This window comes from Candida margitis, assembly GCF_024628925.1.
Source record: "Candida margitis strain CBS 14175 chromosome Unknown scaffold2, whole genome shotgun sequence".
Lineage (NCBI taxonomy): Eukaryota > Fungi > Ascomycota > Pichiomycetes > Serinales > Debaryomycetaceae > Lodderomyces > Lodderomyces margitis.
The window spans coordinates 48,925-64,064 of record NW_026261802.1 but is presented as its reverse complement, the minus strand read 5'-3'; the positions used below and the strand labels follow the sequence as shown (position 1 = coordinate 64,064).

General features: G+C 38.6%; 7 protein-coding genes across 7 annotated transcripts; 3 read left to right on the top strand and 4 right to left on the bottom strand. All coding sequences in view use genetic code 12, as the record gives it.

Moving 5' to 3' along the window:
* Positions 1 to 207: 207 nt before the first annotated feature.
* ECM21 (Ecm21p) lies at positions 208 to 4,188 on the bottom strand (the record flags this gene model as incomplete). The annotated part of the gene is made up of 1 exon (XM_051814120.1): positions 208 to 4,188. The coding sequence occupies one exon, from the start codon at positions 4,186 to 4,188 to the stop codon at positions 208 to 210; it is 3,981 nt and encodes a 1,326-aa protein (XP_051672166.1).
* Positions 4,189 to 5,828: 1,640 nt separating this feature from the next.
* Positions 5,829 to 6,956, bottom strand: SFH5 (Sfh5p; the record flags this gene model as incomplete). Its single annotated transcript, XM_051814119.1, has 1 exon — positions 5,829 to 6,956. One exon carries the CDS (start codon positions 6,954 to 6,956, stop codon positions 5,829 to 5,831), a length of 1,128 nt encoding a protein of 375 aa, XP_051672165.1.
* A 357-nt stretch (positions 6,957 to 7,313) lies between these two features.
* On the bottom strand, positions 7,314 to 7,997 carry CANMA_002087 (uncharacterized protein; the record flags this gene model as incomplete). The annotated part of the gene is made up of 1 exon (XM_051814118.1): positions 7,314 to 7,997. The coding sequence occupies one exon, from the start codon at positions 7,995 to 7,997 to the stop codon at positions 7,314 to 7,316; it is 684 nt and encodes a 227-aa protein (XP_051672164.1).
* A 356-nt stretch (positions 7,998 to 8,353) lies between these two features.
* On the bottom strand, positions 8,354 to 9,595 carry CANMA_002086 (uncharacterized protein; the record flags this gene model as incomplete). Its single annotated transcript, XM_051814116.1, has 1 exon — positions 8,354 to 9,595. The coding sequence occupies one exon, from the start codon at positions 9,593 to 9,595 to the stop codon at positions 8,354 to 8,356; it is 1,242 nt and encodes a 413-aa protein (XP_051672163.1).
* Positions 9,596 to 10,260: 665 nt separating this feature from the next.
* On the top strand, positions 10,261 to 10,782 carry TVP18 (Tvp18p; the record flags this gene model as incomplete). The annotated part of the gene is made up of 1 exon (XM_051814115.1): positions 10,261 to 10,782. The coding sequence occupies one exon, from the start codon at positions 10,261 to 10,263 to the stop codon at positions 10,780 to 10,782; it is 522 nt and encodes a 173-aa protein (XP_051672162.1).
* A 334-nt stretch (positions 10,783 to 11,116) lies between these two features.
* CANMA_002084 (TRAMP complex RNA-binding subunit) lies at positions 11,117 to 12,331 on the top strand (the record flags this gene model as incomplete). The annotated part of the gene is made up of 1 exon (XM_051814114.1): positions 11,117 to 12,331. One exon carries the CDS (start codon positions 11,117 to 11,119, stop codon positions 12,329 to 12,331), a length of 1,215 nt encoding a protein of 404 aa, XP_051672161.1.
* Positions 12,332 to 13,007: 676 nt separating this feature from the next.
* On the top strand, positions 13,008 to 15,056 carry CANMA_002083 (putative ferric-chelate reductase; the record flags this gene model as incomplete). Its single annotated transcript, XM_051814113.1, has 1 exon — positions 13,008 to 15,056. One exon carries the CDS (start codon positions 13,008 to 13,010, stop codon positions 15,054 to 15,056), a length of 2,049 nt encoding a protein of 682 aa, XP_051672160.1.
* Positions 15,057 to 15,140: the final 84 nt, after the last annotated feature.

The following is a 15,140-nucleotide window of genomic DNA, read 5'->3' as shown; positions in this document are numbered from 1 at the left end:
GGTCTTTCATATGACCTGTATTCAAAATGAGCTAGGCACAGTTGACTGCATGATTGTTTTAAACAATTGGCATAAGATATGCGATAAACGCACTGACGAAATTAAAGGCAATTCAAGAAGTGAAAAAGCGTTAAAATGTCTATAAAGCTAACTAAATGAAACAAAAAAAATGTCGAGCTCTGAGCAGATAGCATGTTGCACTATCAATTACTCTTTTCTTGCATTTCTGTTCACTGGTGGCGCGCTCGACGAAGAAGCCATGGGTGAAAAGTAACTATGCACCGTGACATTAGTAGCTTGGGGAGTAGGTAGAGATGAAGCTGCAAAATTGCCTCCACCACCATACCGAGCACTATTATTACTGGATATGGTGCGGTTCAAGCCAAACACATGGGGTGGTAGCTTGTTGTTTGATGGTTGAGTACGTATCGTGTCGGTACTAATGTGACGTAAAAGCGGTAACCTCTGATCGAATGTTGTTTCTTGCAACTCCAAACTACTCAAATCGTCATCATCTGAGCCAGAGCCAGAGCCAGAGCCATTCTCGTGATCAAAGTCACTGTCTTCCTCACTGTCATCGAGATGTTGTGTCTCGTTGTCTTCAATATCGTCCTCTACACTTCCATCCTCATCGTTATCATTATCGATTGCTTCTTCATATTGCGAATAGTTTCGATACGGTGTAATTGACAGTGCATCAGACTGTTCCACACCTTCATTTGGAAGCACAACCTTCTTTGGCGAAATAGCTGAACTGTTATCATCGGCAACGTCATCATCATCGTGATCAATTTCCTCACCAGTCTCACTCTCTTCTATCGCTTCGCTCGATAAGCTGCTACGATCCGGCACTGTCGATGAGGGTGGAGTTACTCCAACTCCGTTTCCTCCAGGTGGACCTGCATTTGATGCATTACGACCATTGTCTTCTTCGCCGGCTTCGTCACCTCTTATTCCACCATTATCAGTTGTGCCACCTCCCATAAGTGATGCTGCACTACTGCTACTTCCTGCCAGACCCAAACTTGCACCATCCAACGATGAGGATGCAGAGGATGCTGTATCATTAGCAGCCAGGCCCGAAGGCAAGCTCGATTGTGCATTCAAGTTCAAATTAGTATTATTCTGATCTTTGCTAACACTGGGCTGTCTGGCAAATTGCAACGACAAGCTCTCCTTTATCGACGATTTTCGGTGTTGTGGCAATTGTCCAACTGAATACAAGGATGTACTTGCTGACGACAAGGCACTTGGAGTGCTTGAATTTGTGTTGGTGTTTGTCAAGTCTTCACTCACGATCTCATCAATGTTAACTGAATCAAGCAGTGGAGTTTGTGACTCCTCAGTCTGGTGCGATTTCTCTTCGTACTCATATGCTGGAGCTGGTTCATTTGGCAACACTATTGGAATTGAAGGAATTCCGCTCAAGGGGTCTTCTTCGGAGAGAGATATTGATCTCACCTTGGGTGAGTTTGGTGTTGAAGTAGCTTCTTCAAATGATGGTAATTGGTCACCAAAGCTGTTTACACCTTCGTCGTCATCATTCTGGACCCAGGGCTTGATTGACACACCATTATTGGAATAATTTGTTCCATTTCTCGAACTTGGTGATTGATCATCAACAACTCCCAAGTCTGTGGTTATTGCATCAAGTTCATCATATTGCGGTAATTGTACTGACCCCTCATTACATTTTGAACTCAATAAAATCAAGGGTGTGTCCACCACAACTTCATAATGATGCATTTTGTAATCATCTTTTGGATCCGGCTTCGATATTCGAAAACATACTTGTAAACGGTGACTAATCTGGATATGACGAAAGTTCGAATCAGGGTATAATGCTCTTGTAGTTAATGTATACCCATTCTTGATATTCTCTGGAGGCATGTGTTTTGACGACATATCATCAGATAAATAGTTTGACGTCGTGGGCGCGCGCAAGTTTGATTTCAATATATCTGGCTTGGCTGACTTTGAATTTGACCGGATGTTACGTTTAGATGCTTCTGCATGGAGACCAATCTCGTCGACGTTGGCTACGTTTGTTTCCAATGCACCAATGACAGGTGAAGTAGGGCCGTTAGACGCATCTACTGAAGCCTGACGTGGACGTGATGGAGCTTTAGATGTGGATTGCTTCCTTGTGCGAGTTTGTTCAGAAAAGGAACCTTCTTCTTCTGTTGGAGACGTGTTGGCTGAGGAAGTCATCAATGTTTTGTCGCTTTTTGTAGTCAAGAATGGTAATGCAATATTGATATCCAAAGGCGATGCAATCATTGTCTTATCTTTATCCTTTTGACTTTTTGAACTCTTGCGTGGATTCAAATTACTTTCGGGTTCATAGCACGAGAATAACAAATTATTGTCAGGGCATTTAATCACTTCTTCCTTATAAGGATCACCAAGTGTACTTGAAGATTGCTTGCTCTTGGTTTTCAACTCACATAATGCAACAACACGTTCCCTAACCTTATTTTCTTTCACTCTGGGATGCATGTTGTACGGATCTTCCGAATCGTAATCATATTCCCTTAATAAATTCTGAGACACATAAGTTATTCTTTCCAACACATTAAACTTGATTCTCTTGACGACAACATTTTTCACGAGCGGGACCAACTTTACATTGATTACATGTTCCGATCCTAAGGAGACATACTTTCGGGGGAATGTGATCATGTAATGGACTGCATCATTCCAAACTCGGTTTACATATATGGGCTTATCAGCTATTGAGTTGGCAAAATTTGGTGGTGTGCGAACCATGGGAACGTTGTATGATGCACTAACCTTCAACTTCCTGTTCAACTTTTCACTGGTCTTGTTGAAATTTACCAGTAATGTGTGAATCAAAGACCCATTAATTGATATTATACTTGCAGGTATATGTTCGGGTAAAAGCACAGGAAGGAGAAACACATAAAGACCAGCTTTATGTTCGGTGTTTTGGTGAATGTGTGACAGAGAAGTTGTTGGAAATGTATTTATTGACGTTGATGATGATGATAATGATTGCAAGTCTTCAACGTTAGTCGCATTTTCCCCACTATTGGCATCTTTCTTTGGATCTACTAGTTGATAAGATCGGGTTCGTTTGGCCAAATCCTCGGGATGAACGTCTCTCAGTTTCACTTCATTCGAATTGGAATTACTAATGAAATAGTCTGCATCGTTTAACGTTGTTCGCCACTGCATCGTTCCAATCTTGAACTTTTCTTTTGCTGTTGCTCGATTATACGGGTCTTTATAGGGATCGCCCATGGGCCAAAGTATTTGTGTCATTGACTGAAATTTGAATGTCAAATCTTTAACCGTTGATAAGTCTTTACTTAATTCTATAATGACAGCAAATGTGTGGGGTATCGGAAGTTCAGAATCTATTTTGGTGCAAAGATAATTTGGACTGTGGAATGAGCGCATTCTTTGGTATAATGAGTTTGCAATCGGGTCTTCAAGATGGGTAATTGAAGAACTGTGGCTTGTTCTGGGGTCGGTGCTTTGACTAGTGCTATGGTCCGTACTTTGGCTTGTGTTTGATTGGGTGTCACTATCTACACCAGGTTCTGCTACCTCGTCAGTTAGAATAGCACCCCCGTTTTCGACATCTTCATAAGTGAAACTAGCAGAAGATGCTGGTGGGAGATAAATGCAGTCGTTTGAATTAGCAACATAAACTTTTATTGTCTTAGACACTGACCCTTGTGTAGATGTCTTCAAAGGGATGGGGTTCTGCAACCCCAACTCTCGCAACATCGACACTAGTTTCTTCAGTATAATATGAGCTGTCTCTTGTTTAATCAAGTCTTTTGTCTTTGGTTTGAATAGATTTGATGGTGATAGTGTTGTGCCACGAGTGACTGAATGTGATCTAGATCTCGATCGCGATCGTGAATGTATGCCGGTACCGCTATTGCCATGGCTATTGCTATTCTGCAGGGTATCCTTAGTATCACGATCTGGACTAACAAGGGAAAATGAAGTAGCTCTTAAACGTGAAGACTCCTTTGGTGGTGATAAAGCTTTAAGAAACTCAACTTTATGATGAAGTGAGCTACTTGTATCGGAACTATGTCTCCTATCGGAGTGGCTATTTACCAACTCCATTATGGACGAATCATTGGAATGTCGACGATGAGTGACTTTGTTCTTTAGTTTATCAAAACTGAAGCTTCTCGGACTATGCATGGTGGTGGTGAAAAGAGAAATAGCTGTATTGGTGGTTTAGTTGTGTGATATATAGAAACAAGTAGGTGGGTGGGTGGGTCGGAAGTTTTAAAAAAGAACGAAAAAGAAAAAAAAAAAAAGAATAGCAAAATTCAATAAAAATAATAAAAAAAAGGGAATTAGTAGTACATGCAAAGGAGGAGGAGTATTAGTAGTAGTAGTTGTGGTGGTGGTAGTGGAGGTGATAGAAGCGGTATAGATGCGTGGTTGTAGTTGTAGTTGTAGGAGAAGATAAACAATTAAATGAAGTTGGATTTGGGGAAGGTTTTTTGGTTGTAAAAAATTAAAATTATTAACTCTTAACTCAAGTTAAGAGTTAGGTCAAGTTAAGTTAAGCTAAGCTTTAAGCGTTAAGCTAAGCTTTAAGTTAAGTTTGTAAAATTGTTAAAATACTTTTTCTTTTTCTTTTTCTTTGTTTGTTGGTTGGTTGGTTAACTGTTGATTGATTGATTGTGTGTGATTCCAATGTGTGTATAAAGCGCAAGCGCAAAGAATTGAAAAGAAAGAAATTTCAGTTTTATCACAATCAAAGTACAGCCAATCAGTCATCATCATCTCACTTATTTCTCCCAACAGGGGCTATACATATATATATATATATAAATCTTACGTAAACATAATAAGGAGTCATTTGATAAAAGAGTAAACGTAGTTGTAATAAACTTATGCTTGTGTATTTTATTATCTAGCAAGTTTTGCAGTTGGCCACTACAAAAAAAATAAAAGAAAAAAAAAAAGAAAATAAGATACCCCTAGAAGTCTATCTACGCCTCTGTTGGATGACAAATGAAAAGAAGAGTCACACGTCATTCTCTCTCTCTCTCTCTCTCTCTCTCCGCCTCTCTTTCTTTTTATGTGTGTCTTGAACTTTGTGAAGAGTTTTGTTACGATCTAATTACATTTACGAAAATCCATGGGGATAACAAATATTATTTCCGCGACTACTTGTAGACCCACTAGGCTTTCAACACGACGATTCCTCCTAAAGACATTAAAGAGAAAATTCTCTACTCTCTATATTTGCATGTAGGGACATATAAGACTTATCCTCAGAGGGTAGTGGTGTTTCGTTGAATACAACAACAGCATGGCAAAAGGATCGTTATCATGTCAGCTGATAAAGAGCCACCCTGATTAACACAAAGATAGACACAGAGAAGAAAAAAAAAACAAGAATCACTTGGCGGCGAAGCAAAATAGCACCACATAAGAAGAAGAAGAAGAAGGAAGAGTATCAATGTGTATTGCCCCCTTTTACAAAAATAATACTAATCACCCCATTATATCTTAAGACATAAAGTTAATGACATCTTAATAATAATAATATCAACTCCTTTTGTTAATTTATTTTTTCTTAAAAGAAGGAAAGAAAGAAAGGGCTATGCGTCTTGTGTGGGGTTTTCAAAAAGAAAAAAGAAAAAAAAAAGGAAATTGCTTGTGTAATGAACGCTACCAGGTTAATATGTAGAACTGATTATATTACTACACTTGACGTTCCTAGCATACTTCGAAGAGTTCCTTATTCATTCTACAATGGACCACCTCTTTCCTTGCAAAACTTTGCAATCACGCATAGCATAAGTGGATCATGCTCTAATACTCTACTCTACTTCATCATTAACATGGCTAATCTCATCATCACCTCTTTGCTTCAACACATATTCGCCATATTCACTCAACTCAATCGAATCACTAACATCCAAGCTAAAAATATCACCTTCTTTAGTCTTGGATTTCTCTCCATTACCAATACCAATACCACTACCACCATACAGCAGAGGCAATTCACTCTTGGGCAAAGATTCACTTAAATCACCATGATTCAACACTTGAAACTTTTTCAATGTGTCCTCATTGATAACTCTAATTGTTTTGAAAAATGTGAAAACCCATCCCATAATTAAGGGAACATTAATGAAGAACTTGGTACTTAATAATTCAGGATAATTGGTGCCAAATATATCAATAATTTCTTTTGTTGCTTGTTTCATCCCTGGATCTATTCTAAACATTGATACATTGTTATAATCATGAATTTGGCCAATTTTGTTGTTACTTTTGGAGGTGAAATCAATCAATTGCAACGATTTTTCCATTAACCCTATTCTCCATCTCAAGAATTGACTACCCGGTAAGTCTTCAGTCCCTTTAGCACTGTCTTTGCCGTTGTTGTTGCTGTTGCCATCACCACCAAACTTTTCAAAAATCTTTTTTGGATTTTTCAAATTCCCATATAAATTCCAAGTAATTATATGTAAATTGTCATTAGCTTTAGGAAAATTGGTAATAACACCCAACGAATCCAATTCTAGATCGAACTTCTCATCAAATGCTGCATGCAATGGTTGAAACTTGTTTCTCCAATTCAAACACTTGATTAAACGTTGAGTACTCAATTCTAAATCATAATTGTCAGCAGCAAGAAATTTAAGTAATATTTCATTTCGAATATTGATTTCAACGTGGGGCTTTTCTGCAGTGTTGATTCTATAGCCAAATATTTCATCATAGTTTGGATTATCTAGCTTGACTAGTATTTGCGGAATTGAGTCAATTAATTTCGATAATTTTGTTGCTTGGTCTGTGGTTAATGTGGTGGATTGGATGGTCTTTTTAATATCATCTGCTGGAGCTGAAGTGGCTGCATCAAGAGAAGCTTTGGTCGTAGCTTCAGGGGCGGCATCAGGAACTGAAGCAGCATTAGTGAGTTTAGATTCCTCTTCAGACATTCTCCCTGTGACTGTACAATTTAATCTGGTATTAGATGTTTCAATTGAAGCACTTCTGTTTATCTTTTTAATCTGTTCACCTGATTTTTTCTTTTCTGTTGTGACTATATTTTATTTCTTTTACGGCTGAGTGTGACAAAACCGGATCGGAGAGAGAGACATTTGACGACGGAGTTAACGGCGAATTGACTAATTACAGCCAGCATAGTCCCATCATCTTGTTATAGAGCTGCAACAAATATTACCTAAAAGATAAATAAATACGTATTAAATTAGGCAAGGATGTAAAAACAAAACAAGGACACACACACACACACACACACATAATACAAAGAAAAAGCTCAACCCCCAGGTCCTCTATTCGATCTTCTCACTTGCAACCAACTCCAACAACTCACCACCATCAACAATCTTCACCTTCTCTCTCATGTCACCTTGTTTCGCACGATTAGCAAAATGCACAGCAATTTTACCCACATCACTAGCATGAATTGATCTGAATACAGGAGAAAAAACTGCATTTTGAGTCAACTTGGCTAACTTATGGGCCCAGTCTGATTTACCATCCCTTTCACCAATCAACATACCGGGTCTCAAAATAATCGTGTAATCGAAATCCAATGCAATTATAGCCTCCTCTAGATGTGCTTTCGTCCTGAAGTAAAAAAACGGTGATTTCGTACTGGCACCAAATGCCGAAACCAAAATACAAGCCTTGGCTCCACTCTCTTTAGCTGCTCGTGCCGCATCTAAATTAGTACCATAGTCAATCTTTTTAAAATTCTCTGCTGATCCAGCAGCGGCTCTAGTGGTACCAAAGGCGGAAATAAAAGCAAATGGCGTTGGTTTAACGTCTTTAATAATATTAGGCCACTCATCAAGATCGGTGTTAACAATGGCATCAATTTTCTCTTCAGTAGCAAATTGTGGTTCACGTCTCGTAAGTGTAGTTATCTTGGTCCATTGCTTGGCTTGAAGGCCAGTCTTGATTACAAACCCACCTACTAAACCAGTAGATCCTAAAACAAATAATTCACTCATAATAAAAGGGAGGAGGGGGGAGGGGTATTCTGCAGTTGATTATAAACTTTGTTCAAGTGAGCAATAAAATAAGCGACTTAATAATTGGGGTTGATGAGAATTAAAAAAAAAGGGATGATGGATTGCTTAAATACTTTTATGCATAGAAATATCCGTAAGTTTGCTTTTGTGAGAGAAAAGAAAATTAACATTAAAAATATTCCTCGGATTAGTTCTTTTCATCCTTTACCCGATGAAGTACACAATAACCTTAGAAATAATATACGAGATCCACTCATCTATTACTACCTCTATATACATATCGCATTGCTTTCTTCCCAAGAACAAATCATTACCCCCTCCCAATCTCCCCTGCTCTAATTTCGACTTCCAGGAACCAACTTAAACGATAGAATATCATTCTTGCCAGTATCTACAGTATCATCTTCACCAACTTTTATACCACCCACACCCTCAATAGCAGCGATAGTCACATCGCCCATAATCTTCCTGGCCACTGATATAACAGGGGTACCTCGTTTTACCAATATACAATCGCGGAAAACCAAATCCCCACTGGATCCAGTGAAATTATTGATATTTCTCACAGGGTAAACTGGTACCAAATCCAACAATTCTGCTGCTGCTTGGAGTAGTTGAACCACACCAGTCGATCCAAATCGATACAAAACAAGATCTCTAATATTTTCAATTCTATTTTGTAATTTTTCATCCATGGGCTTCAAATCAGGATCATCGGGTAAATCCTCCTTGGTGTCAACAAACTCTGTTCCTGGATCATACTTGATGTAATGTTGGGCCGCCAATTTCCGCAACAACACTTCGGTAATTGACGATGTTAGTACTGCTTTTGATTTGGGATATTTCAAGATTATCTTGGATACATTCTTATCAGCATCAGGGTGGTCCATTTTATTCAATGAGAGGACTGTGGGAAACTTAACCTCCATAAATGCTCTCACTACTCGTTCCAACATTTCATCGTCCCAGTCCTGTAACGGAGGCAAATCGGGTATTAAATCCAATGCTCGGCCAATCATTTGTTTATTAGCAACATAACCACCCAATTGCTGTCTTAGCGTCTCCAAAGTCGACGACTTTGTACCCACGTGTCTTCGCACCACTGAGCCCCATCGCTCTTTTAAATTACCCAAAATCCATTGGAATATTTCATCTTGTAACCACTCGATATCATTCAATGGATCATAGCCTCGCGTGTTTTTACCCTCAGCATCGGTAGTTCCACTAGTATCAATGATATGGATCAAGCAATCAGCTTCAGTTAAATCACTCAAGAATTTGTTACCCAAACCTCTACCAAGATGGGCATTGGGTACTAATCCAGCAACATCTAAAAGCATAATGGGCACACCACGTTTCCCATCACGGCAGTATCCGTAGTTTGGTCTACATTTCAGCTGCTTGTTGAACCTCTGACAAGCACAGTCTATTTCCAAGTATCCAGTGGCTTTATTTGGATCGATGGTGGTGAAGGGGAATGCACCAACTTTGGCATTAGCATCAGTTAATGAGTTTAGCGTGGTCGATTTACCACTTGATGGTTTTCCAACTAGTCCAATTACAATCTCTCTACCCATATTGTCACTGTTGTTGGTATTTGACTGACTTTGGTTTATCCTTAGAAGAAGTAGCTAGTTGGGAGAGACTTCATTTTGTGAGGCTGATTTTGATCTTTTGTTTTTTTTTTTTTTCAACTTCAGCGGGCGAAGACTCTGACGTAGTTGGTAGCGTATGAGGGAGAAGAAAGTCCGAAATCGCTTGTTAGATAGCCAGTTTCCTTCGTCTACAATTTAGTCTATTATAAATTTGATCCATGGTGATCAATGGTTGGGCTGGAAATTTTTGGGTTTGGATAACTAAAATACTTTCTTCAATCTCGTGTAGCAAATTTTTGTTCCATTTTAGTGCAAATTTGAAAATATATACTACCTAATATCAGCTCTGTGTAAGCTGCTATACTATTTTCACTTGATATAATATTATCTCAATATAGACTGTGTTCACACGTTTTGCATATCAACCTTGTCATCCATGCTTGAAACTGCTAAAGAGATATTGGAAATAGCTGTCGTATACACAATATCCTGTATATAAAACAATCGCTTTTTCCATTCAAAGGCTGTGACAAAAAGGGAAGAAGAAAAAAGTCAAAAAAAAGACAACAACGCATATTTGGTTTGAGAGTAACGTCACCTGTTAAACACACCCAACCCACAATCAATTGATAAACACTATTACCAAGATGGCGCTTTGGGAATCACTAGTGAGCAATGTCTTTGGCGGACTTTCAAATGATTTCAAGAAAAAGAATTTTTCCCTATACGGACAATGGATCAGTATTTTCACCATCTTTTTGTGCATAGCATTGGGGATAGCCAATATATTCCATTTCAACTTGGTCATCATCTTTTCAGTCATATGTCTAGTTCAAGGGTTGATTGTTATATTTGTTGAAATACCATTCCTTTTAAGAATATGTCCATTAACCGACACGTTTACCAACTTTGTTAGAAAATTTGATGGAAATTTACCAAGATGTGGGTTCTACCTGTTGAATGCAGCAATCCAGTACCTAAGTTTAACATTGCAAGCTACGAGTTTAATTGTTGTTGCCGTATTTTTCACATTATCGGCTGCTTGTTATGCTTTAGCTGCTGCTAAGAATCAAGAGTACTTGAAGTCATCGATTGATGTGTCAGGAACTGGACAAGGCGGTGCTTTAGAGGCTCAAGTTGGAGAACACGTTGTTAGAAATGTTTTGTAGGGGAGTGGAAAAAGAATAAATGAATCACAAAGGAGGAATTTAATGGTGTTGTTGTTTTACCAATATGTAGTTGTCCTTATTATACAAGTGAATTTGACTCAAGTTTTTTACACGACTAGCACTAGCTTTCTCTCAGCTGTGTAGTATTGCAGCTCTCCATTACATGAGCTGGCTGCCTGTAATGATATCAACGCTCAGAAAAAAAGAAACTTTCTAACAGTAAAGGGAAAAAGAAAGACAAAATAAAATAAAATAAAGTAAAACAAAAAAATTTTTGACTATCAATTTTGAGCAGCAAAAAGTTAATCACGCCCAATACATATACAAATAGATCATGTCAGGGATTCTACCCTTTGTTGAAGATACAGTAGGAGAAAAGTTGAAGCGGCATAGACAAGAGCCAGTTCTGATAGAGTCAATAATACGGGGTGATGAAAGTACACCTCCGGTTAACACTGGATACAAGAAGGATGAGTCTTACACATCATTTGCAATCGAAGAAGTGAATAATGATCCCGACGAGCTAATAAATTTACGGGGAGAAGGGAGGTACTTTGGGGTAACAGATCCGGACAATGAAAATCAACAATCACTAGGCCCAATATGCGATAATTGCCATGAACGTGGTCATAAACGTGCACAGTGTAAGGTTGTCATTTGCCACAAATGTGGGAAAGTAGGCGATCATTACGAGTCACAATGCCCTACAACTCTAGTTTGTTTAAGATGCGGTGAAAAGGGTCATTACATCCTGCAATGTAAAAGCAAAGTACGGAAGAAGCAATATTGCCGCAATTGTGATTCGTTTCAACACGGAGATGAAGATTGTCCCAGTATATGGAGATCGTATTTAACAAAAAGAGCCGCAAATGTAGCGGACGAAGATGCAGAAAGTCTAGTTTTGCCTAATATTTATTGTTACAACTGTGGATCTGACGAACATTATGGAGATGATTGTAACAAACAAAGGTCATCGCGTATTCCCAACCTTGGTAGTGCATTCAGTGGTAATAATTTGCCCAGAAATTTACGACCTATTTACTTCCTCAGATTGAAAAACAGCGACTCTGGATCATCTCGTGGTTCCGAGTACGATCCTAGTCTAACACCAAGAGATTACAATTCACAGTATGATCCAAGAGAAACAAGTAAACGGACCGGCAATTTCAATTTTAATGGAAATGCTCCATCTTACAGCCAGCAGCAACCATCGAGGTCTGGGTTTATACCGATGAATAATGGAGGATCTAGATTCCCTTCTGGCCCATCTGCAAAGAGCTACCAAAGTGGATACTATAACAATTCTGACAGCCAAGGTCGCAATAATGGATACGGTAACAATAACTATGGACGAAATGGTCATGGAAGTAATGACTTTGGCAGAAGCAGCTATGGAAATAACTCTACCAGTGGAAGCCGTCAACCATCAAGAAGTGGATTCGTGGGAAGTAGGAATGTCTCCAAGGGAGATAGGATATCAAAACCTTCAAGAAGCGGGCTCATTGATAATAGTAAAAGCAAGTATAAAAAGAAACATATACGTTACTAGGATAAGTTGACTTTAGGAGCATATAGAATAAAGTTACTCAAATAAAATAGAAAGTAACATGCTTGTATTAATTGTGCTACCCGTAAAACAAGGCTCCGCTCTACCACATTCGGCCCGGAGCCGAGATTTCCTAATAAGTATTGAGGTCGTGTACTACAGAGCAAGCCAAATCATTCTTTTTTGTTTTTCTCTCTTTTTTTTTATCTATTTGATCTACATAGTTAAGAGTATATTAAATTCTACTAAAGAACAATAAATTATTTTTTTTCTTCTCTTTCTTTAAATCAAACAAAAGCCAAGAAGTAATCCACAGCTAGGAAACCTTTTATTTATCGAAAAAAAATATTGTTACCTAGATACACCCTACAACGAAACAGCCAAAAGTCCAACAAAAGTATCAACAAGTTTTTTATTTCTTTTTTTGCTTCTTTGATTTTTGGAAGTGATTAAACGATAGAGGAAAACTGAGATCGGTGACAAATAATTACTCATAGAAATTGAAGCCACATATATGTATGCAATGAATTCTTCACTGTCATATTCACATTATTTCCATTTTCCAACAGGGAAGTCGAAGGAGTATGCAAACCTACGAAACAACACCACAAACAAATATGGAAACATCACTACAATTTTGCTTTTAGTTTTCATCGTTTCGATACCAGTGTATAACTACATGGTGGTGAAGTATTACAGATCAAAGTACCATTACCTTCGATCATTTAATTCCAGCTTGAACCATTTTATACTCCACGAGCATCATCCCAATTGTACATCGGCTACATGGAAGGATAAGTTCTTGACAACTGTGGCAACTATAACTAAAGCCATTGCATTCAAATTGCTTTTGCATTACTCAACAATTGTCCAGTTGACATTTTGGATCTGCTTTTTAACATCCTTATCCCTAATAGATATTTATCATGGAGACCTTATATTCTTGGCCAAGAGACTAGGGAGAGTATCGGCTAATTGTCTTCCCACCATTTTGTTCTTGACATTGCGTCCTTCGCCTTTGCCAAATACACTATACTTGACGCTTATTCCAATTCACAAGTGGCTAAGTCGACTAATAATTCTGCAAGCGGTGATACATACCCTAATTTATCTTGTCTACTTCAACAAAAATGGTACTTGGGCAAAAGCAATCAAATTGGAAAACATATATGGGTGGGTGGCGTTAGCAGCGTTCTTGATAATCATTGTAACCTCCTTGTCAAGGTTCAGAGTTAAGTGGTACAAGATGTTTTATTTTATGCATTACACATGCACTTGGATTATCGTCTTTTGCCTCCAAATTCACGTTAGACCACAACCTTTCACACTTTATACTGTTGCAAATTGTTTGATTTTACTTGGTCAAATATGCTACAGGGTCTACTTAACAAGAATATCACAAAAGGATGAAGTTAGGGTCATTGATGTGTCGCCTAATTTGGCTCTCATTGAATTCCCCAATAGTATGATTGCCAAACCAGCCACAGCGCCAGGAGCACACATCCGGTTGACAAACTATAGCTCTAGCTTTATAGTGAGAGCATTTAAGCAAATGATACCCAACTACCACCCATACACTTTGGTTTCACTACCACAAGACCGTGTTCAGAAATTGCTAATTCGGAAAAGTAATTTCCAGCTCTACAACGGTCATAGGTATCTAATCACCGGGTCATATGATCCACATTTGCTATTTATAAATTACAAACAGAGTCCAACTAATAAAAAGTTTTCGTTGGCAAAGCTACACGTGGACGCTAAAAGAATTTTGATTGTTGTTGGTGGATCAGCAATATCTTTTGCTCTTCCTATTCTTCGAGTTATGAATTACCATGGTATTCCAACTAAGGTGGTGTGGGTCATTAAGGACTTTCGTGATGTCCTAGCCCTTAAATACTTTGATGGTATTATCCATGGTGATGACTTGGAAATATTTATTACCGGCAATGAAACACTTCAAGAGCACCAGCAACAATTAAAGAACGCATACAGTTATGCATCGAATTTGAGTAAGAGATCTGCAGCGCCTTCGGCCCATTACGATTTGGAGAATGAGGAAACTCCATTATTAAATGGCCCTGAAAATGGGCAGATGGTGACGTTGAACCGGGAGAACCAGGACGAAGATGTTGACATTGTCGTCAACTCTGACGATGATGAGGACAATGAATCGGACTGTACCCAACATGACGCAACTTCACTTTGCCGACAATCTACTCCTGAACAATTTGCCGATCTTGATGAGGTTCTTGATGATGATGAAGCCAATTCTTTGCAACAAGATGACGATTTGGATGAGTTTGAAGTGACAAACAACACTATAAACACGCGGCGCCTGTCATTCAGATCGTCAATGAACGAACCATTTGTGCCATTTTCGGGCTACAATTCGACTGATCAAGCCAGGTCGTGGGTATCCGAGTTCAAAGAAACTACACGTAGATTGAACATCGATAAAAAGATTTATAAAGGGCGCCCGAAATTGAGTCACAGATACTACAACTGGTGTATTAACGAAGGTTTCACTCAATGTTCAGGCCCAGTGGAAGATGAAAATCATAATCTTGTTTGTTGTCGAGATTTGCCACGTAACAAAGTGGTCCAAGAGGACATTAATGCAGAAAAGATTTGGGTTATCGGTGCTGGTCCTAGACAATTGGTTGAGAATGTGAAACTATGGTCAAGCGAAAATGGGTTAAAGTTTCACGAGGAGGCGTTTTATTCATAAGAGATGTGTAGTAGAATGTAATTTCAACCAATGTGTATATTACTATGCAGAACATCATCAATGCATAGAACTAGATACAGATCT